The sequence below is a fragment of the Muntiacus reevesi genome, chromosome 1 (genome assembly GCF_963930625.1).
Source record: "Muntiacus reevesi chromosome 1, mMunRee1.1, whole genome shotgun sequence".
Classification (NCBI taxonomy): domain Eukaryota; kingdom Metazoa; phylum Chordata; class Mammalia; order Artiodactyla; family Cervidae; genus Muntiacus; species Muntiacus reevesi.
The window spans coordinates 110250315-110271702 of record NC_089249.1 but is presented as its reverse complement, the minus strand read 5'-3'; the positions used below and the strand labels follow the sequence as shown (position 1 = coordinate 110271702).

General features: G+C 33.8%; 1 protein-coding gene across 2 annotated transcripts in view; it reads right to left on the bottom strand.

Moving 5' to 3' along the window:
- Nucleotides 1-21388, bottom strand: part of ARHGAP29 (Rho GTPase activating protein 29) — an 85891-nt gene that overhangs the window by 28353 nt on the left and 36150 nt on the right. For both annotated transcript variants that reach the window (XM_065908418.1, XM_065908424.1), the window contains exons 4-12: nucleotides 16565-16661; nucleotides 16120-16192; nucleotides 13994-14042; nucleotides 13417-13554; nucleotides 12446-12510; nucleotides 11903-12013; nucleotides 11663-11743; nucleotides 11265-11453; nucleotides 10371-10508 (exon numbers count right to left, since the gene is read on the bottom strand). In XM_065908418.1, the coding sequence (XP_065764490.1) occupies nucleotides 10371-10508; nucleotides 11265-11453; nucleotides 11663-11743; nucleotides 11903-12013; nucleotides 12446-12510; nucleotides 13417-13554; nucleotides 13994-14042; nucleotides 16120-16192; nucleotides 16565-16661 (941 nt within the window). The remainder of the gene's footprint in view (nucleotides 1-10370; nucleotides 10509-11264; nucleotides 11454-11662; nucleotides 11744-11902; nucleotides 12014-12445; nucleotides 12511-13416; nucleotides 13555-13993; nucleotides 14043-16119; nucleotides 16193-16564; nucleotides 16662-21388) is intronic.

Below are 21388 nucleotides of genomic sequence, written 5' to 3'. Positions count from 1 at the left end.
GGTCCCCATGGGGTAGATCCTGCAGGACTTGCTGGGAATCTTCACTGGGGTGGCTCATAGGTACTTCAAAAATCTACATCCCATATCCTTCAACACTTCCTAATTTAATACAGAGTAATTCTTGATGTTCATGATGTAACTTATAATTTTGCTGGGATTGATTTATGTATCTTCCTTACGATAGTGAGTGAATATAACTGAGTGTCCAGAATCTTTATATTTCAGATGACTTTGTTTTCTTTTCAATGATAGATGTAATAATAGATCCTAGAGTGAGAACAAAATTCTTTTGAAAACAATCTGAGAGATGGTGATGCAAAATAGTCACCAAAAATTCCCCAATTCTTTGATGGAGAAGAAAACAAAGAAATCTGAGAAAACTATGGCTCTTACCTTGAGGGGAAAAGCACCTATCTACATTCAAGAACTGAATGCTGGATTTGGTATCTGCTTAGATCTGCATGTGAATAATATCATAGAGAAGGACTAAAACTGATTAAACTGGTTCAAAAGAACTCCATCTAATAAGAAATTCTGCTCACAAATATATATATATAGAGAAACTCCCCATAAACAGTCTATACATTATATGCTGTAGTGATTTTCAGGAGTTTGTGTATTTGTTCAAGTTTGGGGAACTTGTACCTCAAAGTCTACTTCATACACAGATAAGTACTGCTCTACAATTTTTCAGATGTGTTAATTCTCTCTCCCTAGATAAATGCTGAAACTCCTTGAGAACAAGTATCTTATCTTTCTTTTAAATAAATAGTAGGCAATAACAATAGTGGTATTATCATGCATATGATATGACTCTAAAGGCACAAATGAAGAAGAACTAAAAAACCTCTTAATGAGGGTGAAAGAGGAGAATGAAAAAGCTGGCTAGAAAGTCAACATTCAAAAAACTAAGAGCATGGCATTTGGTCCCAACACTTCATGGCAAACAGAAGGAAAAGAAGTGGAAACGGTGACAGATTTTACTTTCTTGGGCTCCAAAATCACTGCAGATGGTGACTGCAGGCATGAAATTAAAAGACACTTGCTCCTTGGAAGCAAAGCTATGAGAAATCTAGACAGCATACAAAAAGTAGAGACATCACTATGCTGACAAAGGTCCACATAATCAAAGCTATGGTTTTTCCAGTAGTCAAGTATGGATGTTGAGAGTAGGACAATAAAGAAGGCTGAGTGCCAAAGAATTGATACTTTTGAAGTGTGGTGCTGTAGGAGAGACCCTACTGAGTCCCTTGGATTCCAAGGAGATCAAATTAGTCAATCCCAAAGGAAATCAACCCTGAATATTCATTGGAAGGACTGATGCTGAAGCTGAAGCTCCAAAACTCTGGCCACCTAATGCAAAGAGGTGGGTCACTGGAAAAGACCCTGATGCTGAGAAAGATTAAAGGCAAAAGAGAAGTATGCAGTAGAGGATGAGATGGTTAGACAGCATCACCAACTCAATGGACATGAATTTGAGCAAACTTCAAGAGATACTGGAGGACAGATGAGGCTGGCATTTACAGTCCACGGGGTCACAAAGAGTTGAGTGTAACTTAGCAACTGAACAACAGGCATTAACAAATACAAATGTTATATACAAAATTGTTTGCTTAGTTGCTCAGTCATGTCCAACTCTTGTCCAAGTCTTGTCCAACTCAGTCGTGTCCGACCCCATAGACTGGAGCCTGCCAGGCTCCAAGGGATTCTCCAGGCAAGAATGGATTGCCATTTCCTTCTCCAACAAAATTAGGTAACTTCTTGTTTATATCACATCAAATTAAAAGAAATCATAATTGTTGGGTCACCAAACAGCATTACTTTTTTAGATGGAGGCAGACAAACAAGATTAAGCTCATGAGAGAACTCAAAACTATGTTACATGAAGTAGTCAGATTGGGGGGTCTGAAAAAAAAATCCAGGGAGAGATATTTAAAGTGCTATCTTGTGGAAGAAGGATTATACAATACAGTACAACTTGAAAGGTCTACAGGAAAACAGATTTTTTTTTAAAGCTCAATATACACATCATACTAATTCTGGACTTGTTCAAAACCAGGCTGGGTAATCATTCACAGCAAGATAACATAGTATTTAGAAGCACGAGCTCTGAAGTCATTCTTGAGGTCTGGCTTTCCAAATTATATACTGGGTGACTTTGATATTAAGTTGTTTATAACTACATTAAACATTTGTTTCCAAAAAAGTTAATGTGCAATAAATCTTGTATGGGATCCTGTTCAAAATGCAGATTCTGATATCAAAAGTCTAGGCTGAAACCCCAAATTCTGCATTTCTCAGACTTCCAAAGTAACAAGAATGTGACTGGTACAAGGAATACACTTGGAGAAGAAAGGATTTCTAAACTTTAGTTTTCTCATCAGTAAAATGGAGCTTAAAACAATTAGAGTTACCCAATCTGATTTTGTGACAATTAAATGAGTTAATGAAGACAAACAGCTTAATACACTGGCAAACACATAATCTTAACTATCATTAGCTATTGTTTGAGGTAAAAGGACTTGTGAAAGGTAAAAAGTTGGCTTAAACAACTTACACAGGAATTTTGACTCCTGGGATTTTGTAGTTCTTTTAAATATTTTATTAAAATTGACTCTTTAAATTAACCACATATTAATTAATCAGAATTTTGTAAATAAATGAGATATAATTTTAAACACCCAGAAATATTTTAAGGAAGGTTTGTGATTCAAATGGAATAAGCTCACTTCCAAAGTCTCTCACTCAATTTCCCTGAAAACCTTGGAGAGAATGCATGGATTAGCTATCTGAGGGCTCTGAAAAGTAAATGGTAGCAAGTAGATTGTGGAAACAAACTACAAATCAAGTTATGACCAATCTGTGGTACGCGTCCTGTTATTTTTTTTTTCCTGCTAGTATTTCCCAGTCAGTACACTGCTCCTACTCAAATATATGTGACTAAAAGAGTTGGGGAAATCCTCTAGTTTTTTTTGTATGTTTGTTTTCTCTCTTGCCCCAAGTCCTCAGATGAAGTCCTGTGGCAGTGGGTGATGACAGTGGCAGCAGAACAGATATCTAAACCTGAGGGGAATTCTTTTCTATAACTGTAGTCTGAAGAGTGAGGAGTCTGAAATTCCTGTTGTTTCTTTCTCTTTATCCTTCAACTCAGTTCTCAAAGCAGCAGACTAGGTTGACTTCAGTTTCCCAGCCAGAAGGCCTAGAGGGAGTCCTTAGTTGAAGAGTGAACCTACCTGGATCAAAAGCCTGCTAAATTTTTTAAGAATCAACATTCAATACAGGTTATAAAGAAAACCCAGAGTCATATAAGGTAATATTGAAAATGCCTAAGATATCATCTCAAATTACTTGTCACACAAAGAACTGGGACAATCTCAACAACTCATAAGAAAAAAGACAAACAGATACCAGTACTGAGATGACTCAGCTATTTGAATTCTCATAGACTTTAAAGTAGATATTATTACATTTCAAGAAATGAGGGCCAACAATATTAAAATGTGGAAAGACTGAAGTCTCAGCAGAGAATTTGAAGATATAAAAAAGAAACAAAAGGAAATTTTACTACTAAAAAAATATCCAAAACAAAAAAATCAGTGGATTGACTGTATGGAAGAATGGAGATAACAACAAAAAAAAATCAGTGAGCTTGAAGAAAGATCAGTAGAACAACATAAACAATCAGGAGAAAAGATTGGGGAAAGAAAGGTCCTACATTCTTGTGGGATAATAACAAAAGATCTGTCATTTGAGTCTTTAGGGTCTTAGAGGAAGAGGAGGGACTGTTACAAAAAAATAGCCAAATACTTCTTACACATTGAAAGAGTTAAATCTGTAGATCCAAGAACAGGAGAAACTCAACAAAAGCCACATCCAAATACATTGTAATCAAACTGCTGAAACCCAAAGACAAAGAAAAATTTTTGCAAGCAGACAAAGAAAAACAACATGCTCCATATTAGGGGAACAATGATTCAAATGACTATGCATAGAAACTCTGGATGCCAGAGGCAGTGGAATAACATTTTAATAAATAAAGTAGTAAAAAAACTGAATTCTAAATTCAGTGAAAATATCCGTCATGCATGAAGATGAAATAGACATTCTCAGACGAAAGATAACCTAGAGAATTCATCACCAATAAACCAACTATAAAAGAAATGGTAAAAGAAATTCTTTGGACAAAAGGGAAATTATACGGGAGAGAAGATGGAACCTCAGAGTGAAAGAATAATAACAGGAATGGTAAATATCCGGGTAAATTTAAAGACTAGTTTTATTCTCTTAAACTCTCTAAAATATAAGACTTTTGAAAACCAAAACTGTAAGTTTGCCTGGTGAGGCTTTCAATGTATGCAGGGGTAAGATACATCTCAACTACAAGCAAAAATGAATAAAGTAACTTATGTGGTGGTATAGTTCTTACATTCCATTTGAACTTGGTAAAATATTAGTTCAAAGTAAACTGAAAAATGCAGCCATTATAGTCTTAGTGTAGCCATTTAAAGAAAAAACACTATACAAATGAACAGACATAATCAAAGACCTAACAGATATATTAAAATATATACAATAAATTAAACTTTAGACCATCATTTTAGATAAATTAAAATATAATTCTTATATAAATAAAACATTGTCTTTAATAAATAATCAATTAAAATGTAATTCTAAAGAATTATTGATTTATACAAAAAAGGCATCAAAAGAGAAACAGATAAAGGGAAACATAAGGTACAAACAGAAAACAAAAAATAGTAGACCTAAATTTGACATATATTTACATTAAATATAAATGGTCTAACCATTCCACTCAAAAGATGGAGATTATCAAAATAGATTTTAAAAAAATCAACACTGAACACTATGCTATATAATAACTTCACTTAAAATACATGATTAAGTTAAAAGAATGGAAAAAGATATACTATGCTAAAAATGCTCAAAAGAAACCTTAACTACTTCTATCAATATTAAATAATGTAGAGTAAAAGGCAAGGAAAACTACCAGGCTAAAAAGACACATTTCATAAAGATAAAAGGATCAATACACCAAGACTATATAATAATCATTAATGTACATAAGCAATTGAGACATTCAAAATATATAAAGAAAAAACTGATAGAATTAAACATATATAGTATGCTAAAAACATCAAAACTCCTTTCTCAGTAATTGAAACAAAAAGTAAATCATCAAGGATATGGAAGAAATAAACAATACCATAAACCAAGAGTAACTAATCTACATTTATAGGTTACTCCAGCCAACAACAGCAGAATATACATTCTTTCAAGTGAACACATGAACAGCACCAAGATAAACCATATCCTGGGTCACAAAATCAATCACAACAAATATAGGAAAACTAAAATCATATAAAGTATTTGTTTCAATATAACAGAATTAAACTAGAAATCAGTACCAGGAAAATGTCCAGAAAATTCTCAAATAATTATAAATTAAACAAGCTTCTACAATATCCACAGGTAAAATCAAAGTCTTGAGGAAAACTAGAAAATATTTTGAATTGTATAAAAATGAAAATCCAAATTCAAACTTTGTGGGATGGAAATAAGCAGTGCTTAGAGAGAAATTAAAATCATTAGCTATTTATATTAAAAAAGTAGAGAGGTCTTGATGAACAGTCTAAGTTTCTACCTTTAAGAAACTAAAAGGAAAAGCAAAATAAACCTAAAGTAAGCAGAAAGAAACAATAAAAAGCAGAAAAAAAGTTTAAAAAGTAGAGAAAAACCAAAGAAATCAAAAGCTGTCTCTCAGAAAAGATCAACAAAAATTATAAACCTCTAGCCAGACTAACCAAAGACAGAGGAAGTGAGAGAGAAGGCACAAATTACCAACATCAGGGAAGAAAGAGAGGATATCACTACAGCTCAATGAGACACTGAAAGGTTAAGAGTTATAAACAACACTATGCACATAAATACAATAACTTAGATGAAAGGGTGGAACTAATTCCACAAACTACCAAAGTTCACATAAAAAGAACTAATTCAAATAGGCCTGTATCAAAAGAAATTGAATACACAGGGAAAGATTTTCCAAAAAAATGAAAACTCCAAGCCAACTGCTTTCACCAGGAAATGCCACAAAACATTTAAAGAAATAACACCAATTCTATACAATCTCTTCAGAAAATAAAATAGGAAGAAGCAACACTTCCCAACTTATTTTATGAGGTCAGAATTACCCTGATTCCAAAATCAGATAAAGGCAGTATAAGGAAAAAAAGTAAACAAAAACATAATACCAATATCTTTCATAAACAAAGAAGAAAAAACTACTCAAAAAAATACCAGCAAATTGAATCCAGCAATCTATAAAAGAAACAGTGTGTCACAAACAAGAGTGGCTTATCCAAACAATGCAAGGATAGATCAACACTTAAATATCAGTATCAGTATTCTATCAGTATCATATTAACAGACTGAAGAAGAAAAACTCTATTATCACATCAAGTGATGCAAAAAAAAAAAAAAAAATCAAAGACAGAAACCCAATACTTTCAAGACAAAATTCTCAACAATTAGAAAAAAATGGAAGTTCTTTAACATGATAAAAGGTATCTTCAAAAAATAACAAACCCTATAGGGACTTCTCTGGTGGTCCAGTGGCTAAGACTCTGCATTGCCAATGCAGGGGGCCTGGGTCTGCTCCCTGGTCAGGGAACTATTTCCCACCTGCCGCAACTAAGAGTTCACATGCCACAACTAAAGATACCTCATGATTAAAGGCAAAAGGAGAAGAGGGTGGCAGAAGATGAGATAGTTAGACAGCCTCACCGACTTAATGGACATGAATTTGAGCAAACTGGGGGAGACAGTGAAAGACAGGGAAGCCTGGCGTGCTACAGTTCATGGGGTCACAGACAGTCAGACATGACTTAGTAACTGAGCAACAACACACCACAAAAAAGACTGAGGATCCCTCATGCTGCAACTAGGACCCTGTGCAGCCAAATAAATTAAAAAAAAATAAGCATTTAAAAAAACCCTACAGCTATCATCAAGTTTAATGGTGAGAGACTAAGTGCTTTCTTCCTAAGATTAAGGCAAAAATGTCTTATCTCACCACTCCTATTCAACAATGCATTTTAATATCTAGCCAGTGTAATAATAAAAAAAAAAAAGGAAGAGAGTTTGGAAAGAAAGCAAACTGTCCCTATTTGTAGGAAATGTGATTTTTTTATGTAAGAAAACCCTATGATTCTACAAGAAAAAAAAGCTCCTAAAAGTAATAAGTGAGTTTAGCATGGTTGCAAAATACAAGATCAAGATATGAAAATAAGTCGTATTTTTCAACACTAACAATGAAAAACTGAATTTGAAATAAAATAAGCATGTGTGTATGCATAGATATATATACACATGTACACAAATACTGTGTATTTATTTATATCACATTCACAATGAACCCCCCAAATAAATACATACATACATACATAGGTTTAAATCTAACAAAACATGGGAAAGAAATGCTAAAAACTACAAAGTGCTGATTAAAAGTAACATACACCTAAATAAATGGAGACACATACTGTGTTCATGGATTGGAGAACTCTATACATAGTTAGGATGATACATATATAGTCAATTCCCCCTAAGCTGAATTTAATGCAATTCCAATTTAAATGTTAGCAAGATTTTTTTTTGGTACAGACACACTGATTCTAACATTTTTATAAAAGTTAAAGGATCTTAAATACTCAAAACAATTCTGAAAAGAATAAAATTGGAAGACTACAGTACCTGATTTTAAGACTTTGCTAGACAACACCAGTAATCAATATAGTAGTGTCTGACAAAAGGATAGATACATATATATTACATATCCACAGAACAAAACAGAGAATCTAGAAATAGAACTCTAAAAATATGGTCTATTGAGTTTTGACAAAGATGCAAAGGCAATTCAATGGTGATGACACAATGTCTTCAACAAATGGTATTAGAACAAGCAAACAAGTATTAATTACCCTTTTTATTTTCTGTATTTCATGATGATTTACTATCTTTAAAAACTTGCTGACTGGGGACTTCTGCTCCTCGGAATGCTAGCCAATTCTTAGCTGGGGAACACACATGTCTTTTACACGCACCTCCAACCATCTCTAACTCTCACACACCAAGCCAGTATTTTCCCCTGCCCTAAATCATCTCAGGTCAGGTACCAATTCCTATTCCCTGTTTCAGGCCATCCTTTTTCCCCAAAGCCCACTGGAATAACTCAAACTAGCCAATACTATATTGCTTATCCTGTCCTACCTAGATTTTCCCTCAGAAACCTCAAAAAAGGCTTCATATTTGCCACTCCCCTCCCTCGTGCTTCTGTTTCACCAATCCTGATACCTTTACGGCCCTAAATGGCACAGTGTGATTCCCTCTCTAAGGAAATCTAGGTAATTCATTTTTCAATGACATTGACCTCTCCAAGCCAACATTCAGTCACCACTATAAAATAAAGTTCCATGAGTATAATTTTCACGTAACATCGATATGCAAAAAATGAACTTCAATTTATACTTCACTTAATAAAAAATTAACTCAAAATGGATCATTTCTCAATATCAAACTATAAAATTTTTATAGAAAACCACAGAAGTATTTGAGATCTTGGGTTAGATGAAGCACTCTTAGGTATCATCCAAGAGCATGACTCATAAAGGAGAAATTAAGTAAGATTCCATCAAAATTAAAACTTTTGTTCCCTGACACTGCTAAAAGAATAAAGAGAAGTTTCAGACTGGAAGACAATATATGCAAGCTCAATAAGAAAATAACTCAATCCAAAAGAACAGGCAACACATAGATTGCAAACTTACCCTTTAAAAGATGCTCTATGTCATAAGTCATTCTAAAAACACAAAACCACTACCACTACACACCTAAGAATAGCTAAAATATAAAAACCAACAACTCACAAATGTTGAACAGACACTTGTTGAATCAAGAGCTGACAAGTACTCTGTTGAGCAGAACTGGAACTCTCACACATTGTTAGTTATAGTGAAAAAACTCTAAAAAACCATTTGGCAATTTCTTACAAAATTAAACATCTACCATACCACCCAATAATCTCACTCCTAGGTGTTTATCCCAGAAATGTAAAAGTTTTATCCACACAAAAACTGTAAATGAATATCCATAGTAACTCTATTCTTAATTACCCCAAACTGCAATTGTCCAGTTGGTGAATGGATAAACACTGCAGTATATTCACACAGTGGAATACTAATCAGCAATAAAAAGAAATGAATTATTGATACATGCATAACACTGATGAATCTCAAAAGCATTATGCTGAGTAAAAGAAGCCAGTCTTCAAAAGATACATATTATAATTCAATTTATGTGACACTGTGGAAAAGATCAAACTACAGAGATGGAGTACAGATCAATATTTGCCAGGGATAAGAGACAGGTGGAGAGTGTGACTACAAACGGGTACCATGAGGAAATTTTATTGGAGTGATAGAATTATTTCGAGTCCTGACTGTGATGGTAGTGATTACAGAAATTTATTTATGCTTTTAAAACTTGTGAAACGTACACCAAAAAGAAGTACAGTCATCCCTCAGTATCTAAGAGGATTGTTTCCAGACCACTCATGGATACCAGTGAGTGGTATGGATACAAATATAAAATGGCATTATATTTGCATGTAAATTAGGCATAACCTTCTACAGACTTTAAATCATCTCTAGATTATTTATAATACCTAATGCTATGTAAACAGCTATTAAGTACAATTAAATGCTATGTAAATAGTTATCAATGCCAACAAATTCAAGTTTTGCTTTTTTGGAAGTTTCTGGAAATCTTTTCTTCCCTGAATACTCTCAATCCACAGTTGGTTGAATCCACTAATGTAGAACCCATGAACATGGAAAGTTGACTGTATTTTGTACATAAATTTTTAATAAAAACCATTTTAAAGAGATATATAAATGCCTTGTCTTTAAATAAACCATTGGGTTCAATTTCAAAATTTAGTTTACTCAAATTCTGAAGAACAGATCTCATTGCGTTGATAGAAGTTTCAGGGATTAAATCCATTTTGTTAGTCAAGCCAAGAAAGAGTGGCTTAGAGGCAATTTCAATCACTCACCCTTCAATTTTAACCAAACGAATCATCAATCCATGGAGAAAAGAATAGATAAAAAAGTTCAAATCACATACTAGAATTAAAAACTGAGAGTCGTTTCAAACTCTAAACTTTCCTATAATCTCAGAAATTAAATCCTGTAAGAATTGCAACTCATCAAGTATTCTAGAGGTTATACAGTCTGTATATCTACAGATGTACAAACTTTTTTTTTTCTCTTTAAAATACTGAAGAAATTACTTACAGCTTTAAGGGTAAGATCACACTGGAAAACAAGTTTACGGAGTTGTGCTAAAATTTCTCTTTTGGTATTTTCTAGATCATTTCGTCTTTCTTCAACATTTGTCACGCACACTTTGTAGAGTTCATTTGCTTCTTCTACCTTTAGGAGTTATCAGAGAAAAAAGTGATGCTGGTTCACTGAATCTGTATTTTAAAATAAATACTTATTCTAGTAAAGCTCAATTTAAATGATTGAAATGGCTTATGCATGAAAGTTCTGAAACATTCTATGTTTTAGATAGAATATTCCTAAAGATAAATATTCTGTTTTGGTCAGCAATTCAAGGACACCTGACTTCTATGAATAGTTAAGTATAATTTACAATTAGTACATTGTCTATAAAATAAATGTCCATTAATAGACTTTTCTATTTATGTTTACCATTTCCTATAATCTTCTTACAGAATTTATCAATTATATTTCATAAATATTAATAACACAAAGCTTCTGCCTAGTCTTGCTAGCAGGTACCAGAATAAGTACCCATATATACCCAGTTACCTAAATGGTGAACCTCCTGAACAATCAAGCAGAAAATATTAAATGATTGCCCTAAGATAGTTCCTTCACAAATAAACCCCAAAATTCAAAATATAAGCAAAAATCTCTTAGCACAGTGGTTCTCAGAGTGTGGATCCCGAGCAGCAACAGCAGCAGCAGTCCTGGGCACTTGTTTGAGATCCACATTGTCTGGGGCCAACTCCAGACCTACTAAATCAGAAACTGAGGACACGAACCAGCAGTTTGTTTTGACAAGCCTTCCAGGTGGTCCTGATGCAGGTTAAAATTTGAGAACTGAAGCCTTAGCAGATTATTGCTAACTCAATAGTAACAAATAACAAAAAAGATGATTACTTTTTGAAGAGCCTCCTCTTCCAGCCTTCGCTTCTTTTCTAGCTGCCTATTGAGATTTTTTACTAATCCACTACTTGAGCTCAGATGTTCTTCTTCTGCACGAAACATGGAAGATTTTGCTTTTTCATATTCATCTTGACGTTGCATACACAACAATTTTGCCTTTTTAAGAGCAGTCTCTGTTTCAAGCTACACAGAATAAAAAGAGTATTAATATTAAATACAAAATAAGAAAAATCCTAATGTATAAATCTCTTCAGCATATTCAGCAAGACAGTTACTACTGAATTTTAGATAAACTATAGAATAAGATATGCATCTTCCCAGGGTATATATGCTGATAGACTGCTCATGATTTTTAGATGTTCACAAATAGATGAAACTATTATAATACTAACCATTTTATTTTGCTCCTGCTTCCAAAGTTCTTTTATTTCTTTTCTTTGCTTTTCCATTTCATTTTTCCTCCCAAGTAGAGGCTGCCAAGGGCATTTTAAAACAACAACAACAAAAAAAACAGAAGAGAGAGAAAAAAGCTGTTTTCTAAAGGTACACTGCTGTTTAAAAAAAAAAAAAGTAAAAAAAAAAATATAGTGTATATTTAAAAAAAAAAGTACAGTGTATATATAAATTTTTACCTGCACAAATTTGTTGGCTTGGAGAGCTGCAATTGTTTGCTGTAAAAGGTGACTATTTTCTATATCATTAAGAAGGGCATTGGTAAATAAAGACTGCAGTGGCATAAACTCCTAGAATTTAAAATTGAAAAGAAAATTTTCCAATGGAAATGTACTAGAGTTCTAAATCCACCCCCATTATCTTTGTTCAAAAAGATAAATTTTTAAGTTTAAATTTTTCTCAGAAAAATGACTATTTATAAGTATGACCATATGAAAAAATACTGAAGAAAATTAATTATAAGTAATTCTTAAACTAGTCAGCAAAATTAGTAGCTAACAAGATAATTAATATTCATATATATATATAAAACTATATTTCCTAGCTTCTTCAATAATGAATATCTTTGTAAGTTTAAAAAGATTTTATCTTGTCAATAAAAAGGTTACTTAGCATTCAAGTTCCTTCCTGTATTAAGGACAAAATTTTCTGATTTTACATGGTATTATCAGGAGCTGAGTTATTGCTTGGCATAGAACCCTAGTAGTTCACTGACCACTTACCTGTAGTCCAATGTTAGTTCTAGTTGCCTCTGCCAACTTAACAATATTTCTAGTGGACTCCAATTCTGAAAAGGTCAAAGAAGATATCAGAAGGTAAGTTCAACTTAACTTTTTCTCCTCCATACTCTAAAATTATCTGTAATCCCCCAATTGAAAAGTGATCACAAATACTAGTCTGCATCATGGTATGAAGCTATGATTCTTAATTGAAAGTACTCATCAAAATTAACTGGGAAACTTTCAAAATACACTTGCATCTCACCTCTCTGGGGGACCGGGACCTAGGCCTGTTTATTATCCGTTTCTAAGGCTATTTAGGTGAATCTGATGGGCATCCCGTACTAAAGGCAAATAATGTAACAGAAAGAGCACAGGTTTGGGGTAAATTCTGTATTTTGCCAGTTACTAATATGATCTTAGGCAAATCTGCTGACCTTAGGCAAATTCCCTGCCTCATTCACCTCCTCTGTTAAACAGGAATAAGAATTTTGTCTTGTCTACTTCCCAGGGTTTTGGTAAGGATTAAATCAGATAAGGGATGTGAAAGCTCTTTGTTAATGTAAAACACTGGGAAAATATTAGCTATTAAGATGTTCCTTATATATGTTTCCATTGCCTTCTGATATGATAGCTAGATTTTATCTGATAGTTGTTTTTTATCTCCTTTAACTATATTATCTGATTGCATTTCTTTTCGTTCATTAGAGTATGACTTCTTTAAAGGCAAAGACAGTACACTGTCATGGTGTCCCCACATCTAATGGTTGGTCCACAGTTCAGTGTTCAATAAGTATATTTACTTTAAGGAGAGCCTTCCCTATTTCAAGAAAAGAAAATGGACAATGATTTTATTCACTACAATGAAAGCACTACTAATTTGGAATCATTATTTACAGTCTGTAGAAAATGAATCACAAAGAAGTCAGTTCTTATGTTCCAGAGTTAATTAGATGCCCCAAAGGGCAACTCACCCAAATTCAGCTTCTTTTCAACCCATGAGACTATGTTCTTGGTATATTTTGACCATGTTTTAGCATATGACAAAGCCAGTTCTACAGAATTAGTGTTTTTTAACAGCATGCTGTCTAATTCTATAGGAGAAAAATTTCCTGAAAATAAAAAAATGTCAAGGTAAGTATATATTAAATAAGAGCTCACAACATGAAACCTTTAAAGGAGCATTAAAATCCTAAGATGTTTTTCAATGAAAACTGGTTGAAAAAAAATGTGACAAATTCAGAAACAAAGGGTCACGGTTTGAGTTGAAAATAATTTCAAATTACATTTTAAAATCTCAATGCATATTTCTATTATTCATCAAGTTACAAACCCCATATAATTGTTGATCAGTCTATCATCACACTATCTGCTCCAGTAGGTTTTTTTCCCTTAAGTTTTATATGTAACACTACATATTATTCATATTATTCATCTTATGTCTAAAATAAATACTTTCGGCTACTAAGCAAGGAGATTAAGTAATCCAAAACATTTACCAAAAGTAACTGCAAAATGTCTGACTAAAATTTTAAGTACCTCAAACATTACCTTTTTCACTGGATGAGTCCACTGATTCCACAGAAACACTTTCAAAAGACTTTAAAACAAGAAGAAAGCAAATTTAAGATTACAGCAGAAGGTAATAGATCTTTGCTTCAAACTTTTTTCACTCTAACTTGTTACTCTGAGATAATTCCTACTAAAGAATTTCAAGCATTTAGAACTCAAAGAGCCTGAGAAGCCTGTTTAAATGCCAGAACATTTAATAAGAACTATATAGCTTTTTACAACAGCAGTTCTCAAGGTCCAAGAATGAATAACCTCTTTGTTTACTAACAGCATTAATGAATCCATTCAAAATTTTAAATTCTGAAGATCTCAAAAATATTAGTCAGCAAGTTATAGAAGCAATCTAAATAGACTGCTATCTAAACAGAAGACAAAGACACTCTCTTTCAGCCATCCTTCACCGTTTTATTATATGATAAGCATGTCGTGCAAAGTCCTTCAGACAGCTTAGTGTGGAACTTTCTATGATGACGGAAATGTTCCACAGCTGCACTGTCCAATAAGGTAGCTACTAGCTACCTTTGAAAAGTGGCATTTAAAAAGTGGCTAATGTAAATGAGAATTAAAATTTTAATTTAATGCACTGCATGTGACATGCGGCTACCTTAATAGACAGTGCAGGAAAAGGTTATCTATCAAAATTGTGAGAGCTTATTATTCACTGCAAAAGCAATCATGTAAAACCTACATTTGAAGTCAAGCTCTATCACTTAGTAGCTATATGACACTGAGCTACATATTTATACTCACTTAAGTTTGCTTGCCCCTTCATAAAATGAGGATAAGAACACCACTTCAAAAGATTATTTTAAAGATTAAGATGATGTAGGTTTGGGGCTTCCTTGGTGGCTCAGTGGTAAATAATCCACCTGCCAATGCAGAAGACATGCGTTCGATTCCTAATCCAGGAGGATCCCACACGCCATGTGGAGCAAATAAGCCTGTGTCCCACAACTACTGTAGCCTGCGCGCCCTAGAGCCTGTGCTCGGAAGTAAGAGAAGCCGCTGCAGTGAGACGCTCACGCACAGCAACGTGGGCCACAACAGGAGCACACGAATAGGACATATGATTCACACCTAAAATTTAAATTGTTTAGACTCCTGTTACACCAACAGAATGTTTTATTACACTTTCTAAATTAGCAGCAAGCTTGAAACATATAATTGAGGAAAAATCATAAATAACAGCATAATATTTAAAGATCTTGAAATTCTTCATAATTCTGATATGGTTTCTACACTGTCCTCCTTCAGTCATCAAATGGATGACTTCAGAATGTCACATTTTTTTTCTAAATACTGTAGTACATATAACAAACGGCCTTTAAGTAGTCATTTACATTTTGTATTATTTAAGAAAGACCTGTAGTTCTATTATTTTGACATAATAACAAGTACTTGGCATATTTCCAAATATGTGTTGCAATCCTTTTGGATCGGAATTCCAATCCTTTTTGGAAATCCTTAACAGGAAATGATCAACATATGTCCCTAATGCAGTCTGTTTAAATATCTTGAATTTGGTGGAAAAAATATTACTCAAATGAAAATATTACTACTACGATTACTATAAATCTTTCAAGCAATATTCTACATACATTCCTAATATTCTATTATTTCATAGGCATTTTTCTGCAACTAGGAATCAGAACTCTAATTCTTTGACATATTTATAAGGATGCTCTTAGGGAGAACTAAGACCTACAGTTTTGTTAATAAGGTGTTTCATGGTAACAGACAAACTGTAGGGTATGTGAAAAGATTAACATCCTCTTCACTTTCTGTATCATTTTTCTAAGTTTCCACCAGTCTTTAAGACCTGTGACACTGTCAGGAAAGAAAAACAGCTAAGAACTACTGACTAAAGTTTTGGATCATATGACATATAGATTTATTACATAAGACACTATAAAATTATCAGATACATTCTTTTAAAATGATAGTGTCACTTCAAAAGTACAACTAAATTTTTGGCTCCCAAATTGGCCATTTTCTTGCTACATTAAAAAACTATCAAAGACTAATGCTGAGATTAAGATTAGGATATTATTAAAATAGGAAGCTAAAAATATTAAAGTCTTTGCTTTCATACAAACTTGGCCTACCTTACTTTCCTGAGAAACAGGCAGTCGCAATAATGAATCATTGCCTACATCTCCCATAAGGAAGTTTGTAAAGCTATCCAGGGGAAGTTAAAAAAAAAAGAAATAGAAATTAAAAAAACAAAGACAAAACACAAGTCGTTATATTGCTCTGTTACAAGCTTTACATTCAACATGTCATCTAGATTAAAAGAGCCTTAGATATAAACTCCTAAGACTCTATCCACATAAACTAAGCAGTCACTCACAAATGGATGTTGCTTCTGAATGGCCATAAACACCTCCAAATACAGCAATAAAGCAACACAGGATATAGCTTTTCCAAAGCTGTGATAATATTTTATGTTGGTTAATACTTTACTTTGCTTTACATACTGAATTATCATGACACATACTCTCACTGAGACACTCAGGCCCTAAATTCTTGAAATGACAGTCCTCTACTTACATATTTCCAAAGGTAAAGGCCAAGGTTTCAATAGAAGAAAACACTTCTCTGAAGAGATCATTTTTGTTTTCTTCATTTACTTCTGTGAAGTTCACAGCTGTAGGGAAAAGGGGTTACAATAAATGAGGGAGAAAATAAACTAGATTTATACAAAGTCATTTAATCCCATAAAAATCCGCCACTACTTTCTAGAAACATTAGAAGATTCAGAAACTAAAAAAACCTAATAAAATAAATATGATGTTCAAGTTCTTCATTAAAGAAATCATACAAAAGAATCACCTTGCATAAAAGTAGCTGGCATTCCAAACTGACTCCTCCACACACTGCATTATTTGGCACATCCAAAAAGTGATTCAATGTGAAATCAATGAATCTTGAGTCATGGAGACCACGTTACATCAGCCCTTTCCAGTAAGAGAGCTCTGTGCTATTTTCTCTTGCTTATTGCTTCATGGATTTTTAAAAAACAGTTAAATGCACTGTGACCCACTTAAGTCAATATGAAGTACATTTTCCACTACAAATTACCAATATCTAAAGTCATATATACATCTGACATAGCATAAAACCTATACACAAAGTCTATCATATTAACAACACCCAATACTTAAAAAAATTTTAATTCCTTATTTCTTCCTTTTTAAAGTCTTACTTCTTATAAGGTCCTTAGGCTCTGAGGTCCATTTAAATTGATATATAGCTATCTTTTGTTTATCATAGTGATATTCTAACATTTTGCATTTTGTTAAAGAAAATTATGAAACATAACTGGAAAAAGTTTCTTATTATAACTTTGTCTTTACACATCTTTGTTAAAAGCCCAGATACAATTCAGAGAGACAAAACTTGAGGGTTGAATAGGTAAACTGTTTGAAGCATCACATTCTACTCAGACTGAGTTTAAGGAGCAACTGGCTCCTTGTATCCCACCCTCTCTAGGATCCCTGCCAATCACCCTCCTAGGATCCCTGCCAATAACTGGAAGAAGAGAAACTAAGTGGAGACGAAGCTATACTTTGTTTAAAACCAGAATTGTTCTTAATTGGTTGTACATCAGACTTACTTTAGAAGCTTTAAAAACAAAATCTGAGACTCACCACCCAAGAGTCAGATTTTAAAAGCCTGGGGAAGCACAGATATTTATTCAAAATTTCTCCCAGGTGAATCTAATGTGCAACAAGAATTGAAAATGCTTTCTAGAAAGCCAGGATTCCTAAGAAGGGATGAATTAAAACCTCAAACCTAGAAGCCTCAGGAAATTACAATCAAGAGTTTATAGGTACGAGGGGCTAAGGTCCACACCTTTCATCATATTCCTCTAAATAGTCCTGATACAAAGATGAAGAAAAACTTAAGAACCACAACAAATAATTTTTAAAATATCTCAAAATTTAGGTTGTAGCTTACATAACCTAAACAGCTGAAAGAAATCCATACAAAATATATGAAACAACAGTTTTCAAGACACTAGCTATCAAGCAACAAAGAAGAATCCAAACTTACAATAAACAAACGTGGTAAGCTCTACAACTGCCCTAAGCTTACTGTCTCATAACACACACAGATTTCTGAGCAAAGGAAACTAACAGAGATAAAGAAGGCCATTTTATAATGATGGAGTCAGTTCATCAGGAGGACATAATTTTATACATTTATGTACCCAATTAACAGCTTCAAAATGTATGAAACAAAAACTAATAGAACTGAAATGAGAAATAGACAAATTCACAACTATAGTCAGAAATTTCAAAAACCCTCTCTCAATAATTGACAGAACCTGTAGACAGAAAATCAGCAGAGGATATGAAAGCCTTCAACCACACTATCAGACACATGGATGAGATGGACATTTAAGGAACCTCTACCCGATGACAGCAAAACACACATTCTTTTCAAGCATACAATATAAATTTACAAAGATGGACCATATTATGGGCCATAAAAGCAGTCTCAGTGGGTTTAAAGGGATTCTAGTCAGCAAAATATGTTCTGTGACTAGATGGAATTAAACAATAAAAATCTCTGTAAAAATCCTCAAATATTAGGAAACTAACACACTTCTAAATAACCCCATGGGTAAAAGAAGAAAAAGAGAAATTAGAAAGTATTTTGTGGGGAATACGTGTAACTCTATGGCTGATTCATATCAATGTATGACAAATCCCACCGAAAAATAAAAAATTAAAAATTAAAAAAAAAAGAAAGTATTTTGAACACAATGAAAAGACACTGTATCAATATTGGTAAAGGTGGGGGCAAAGAGGTGTAGTAGGGAGGGATTACCAAGGGGCATGCATCACCTGGACTGTGATGGTTCCACAAGAGTATGAATACCAAAATTGATCAGATTGTACCCTTAATTTAAATATGTGCAGTTTACTGTAAGTCAATTATACCTCAATAATGCTGTCTTAAAAACTGCACTGGAAAGTAGACTTCAAACGTAATTTAAAATGGAATACCAGAAAAAAATGTAAAGCCTACTTCTATTTCCTAATTTTAACATATTAGACTTTAAAGACTTCCTGGTGGAAGTCTTCCTGTCCTGGTGGACTTCCCTGGTGGCTTAGATGGTAAAGCATCTGCCTACAATGTGGGAGACCTGGGTTCAATCGCTGGGTCGGGAAGATCTCCTGGAGAAGGAAATGACAACCAACTCCAGTATTCTTGCCTGAAAAATCCCATGGACCGAGGAGACTGGTAGGCTACAGTCCACGGGGTCGCAACGACTGAACGACTTCATTCATTCATTCAGACTTTAAAGAAAAGAAAAAAAACTACTTTATAACACTTGGCAGAATTCTGTAATTATTCTTCCTTTCCTATAAATATATTTTTCAAACCACAAAACAGGACTGGGAGATTTCAAAAAATAATTGTAAGTAATGAAAAGACAATTATTTGAACCATCTTCAGTCCTTATCTTCACCCCTACTCAAATGAGGTTACAGCCATCTACTGAAAATTCCTCTTCTTGCCTTTGCCTCCACCTCAAAACAGCTCTGTATCTCTAATTTCCTTTCACTTCTTTTGCTCCTGCCCAGGGTTTCAAAGAATAATCTTCAGCTCCTTTCCAAAAATAAATCTTGCCATTCTCTCCTGCATTCTCCAAAACCCTGTACCACCATTGCTTGTGCTTTTTGCTCAGTCACGTCCGACTCTTTGCAACCCCATGGACTGTAGTCCACCAGGCTCCTCTGTCCTCCTCCCTCAAGGCTCCCCTAGTTCCCACTAGCTGACACTTTTTATGATACTAATAACACACCCAAATCTTTTCTATGGGAAAAATTAAATTTACCATATTTCTCCTTAAAGCTATCATCCTCATTCAGCATTTCTTTACTGACAAACCTCTATAAATAGATAATGACTGAATGCACTAGGATTTGACTTTTCATCCAGTTTAATGGTTAGCAGGGGTTGGAAAACTTTTTCTGTAGGGGCTAGATATTAAATATTTTAGACTTTTCAGGCCATACAATCTGTTGCAACTATATTCAACTCTGTATAAAGGAGTCAAACATAAACAAATAAGAGTAGTTGTTTCTAATATAACTTTATTTACAAAATCTGGCAGCAGGTCAGATTTGGCCCACTGGTAGTACTAATAGTTTGTGCACCCCTGGTTAAAAGGATGGGTTCCAAAGCCAGTATGCCTAGGTTAAATCCTAAATCTGTCCATCTCTTATGAGGTTGGGTAGCTTAACTGCTCTGTTCCTCAGTTTCCTCATTTATAAAATGGGAATAATAATACGTATTTTGAGAACCACTGTGAAGACTGAATGAACATAGAAGGGAGCTTTTTATATAGAAAATACTCAATGTTTCACTCAATACCACTCAACAACACTGTCAGTAATCTGCAACTATATTAGTCAAACTTAGAAGTCTTTTTTTCCTTTTAAGTGTTCATCCTATTTGACCATTCTGCAACTCTCAACAACCCTACCACTTAATACATATGGAACTGAACAAATCTCTCTATGTTTCAGCTTTCTTATCTGCAAAACAGGAGCTGATATAGTAATTTCCTATAGAGATTAATGGGTAACCCATGTAAAGAGCTTAACAGTATGTACATCCTCAATATATTATGTCAGCTATTATTACTATAAGTATTAACCACTTTCATCGTCTTGAAACATTTCGCTTAGAAGCAATACATTATAGTTAACTAGAGGAAGCAAAGTTTCAGAGGTTCAAACCTGAGTTTAAATCTGACCCATATCACTTCCTGTTTTACTCTGGATATGTCACCTAACTTCAATTTCTCCATAGGTAAAATGATGTGTTACAATTTCTCATATGTAAACTGAAAGGAACTAAGAAAACAAATGTAAAGCACCTAGGGTGTGGAACTTGGTATTTAGTAAATCTGAGCACCCTCATGTTCTTCATCTATCTGTAGACAATTGTGCTTCATACAGTTGTTTCCACTCAGTCCAAAGTTCTCATCTTGGCCTTCTTCTCTATACATTATCCCTATAGAATCTCACCACTTTCAGTCTCTTTAAGGAAATAATCCTCAAACTACCTATCTACGTTTCTCCTCTGAGCTTCACTGGTCTGTTTGATATGTTCCTCCCCCTCCTTTCTAGTCTTCACCCACCAGCACTGCGATCTCAGCATGTATGAAACCAAACCCTCATCTTCTCATATGCTCTGCCCCTCAAGTCTACTCTTTTCCATACATTTCCTAGCTCATTAGTTTTGCTTCCAAAATGCCTCTAAAGTTTTTTCCTTCCATCCCATTCCCATTGACACTGACTTAGTTCAAAGAGGACATTTTACTTCCAGTCTGGACTATTTAACAACCTGCTA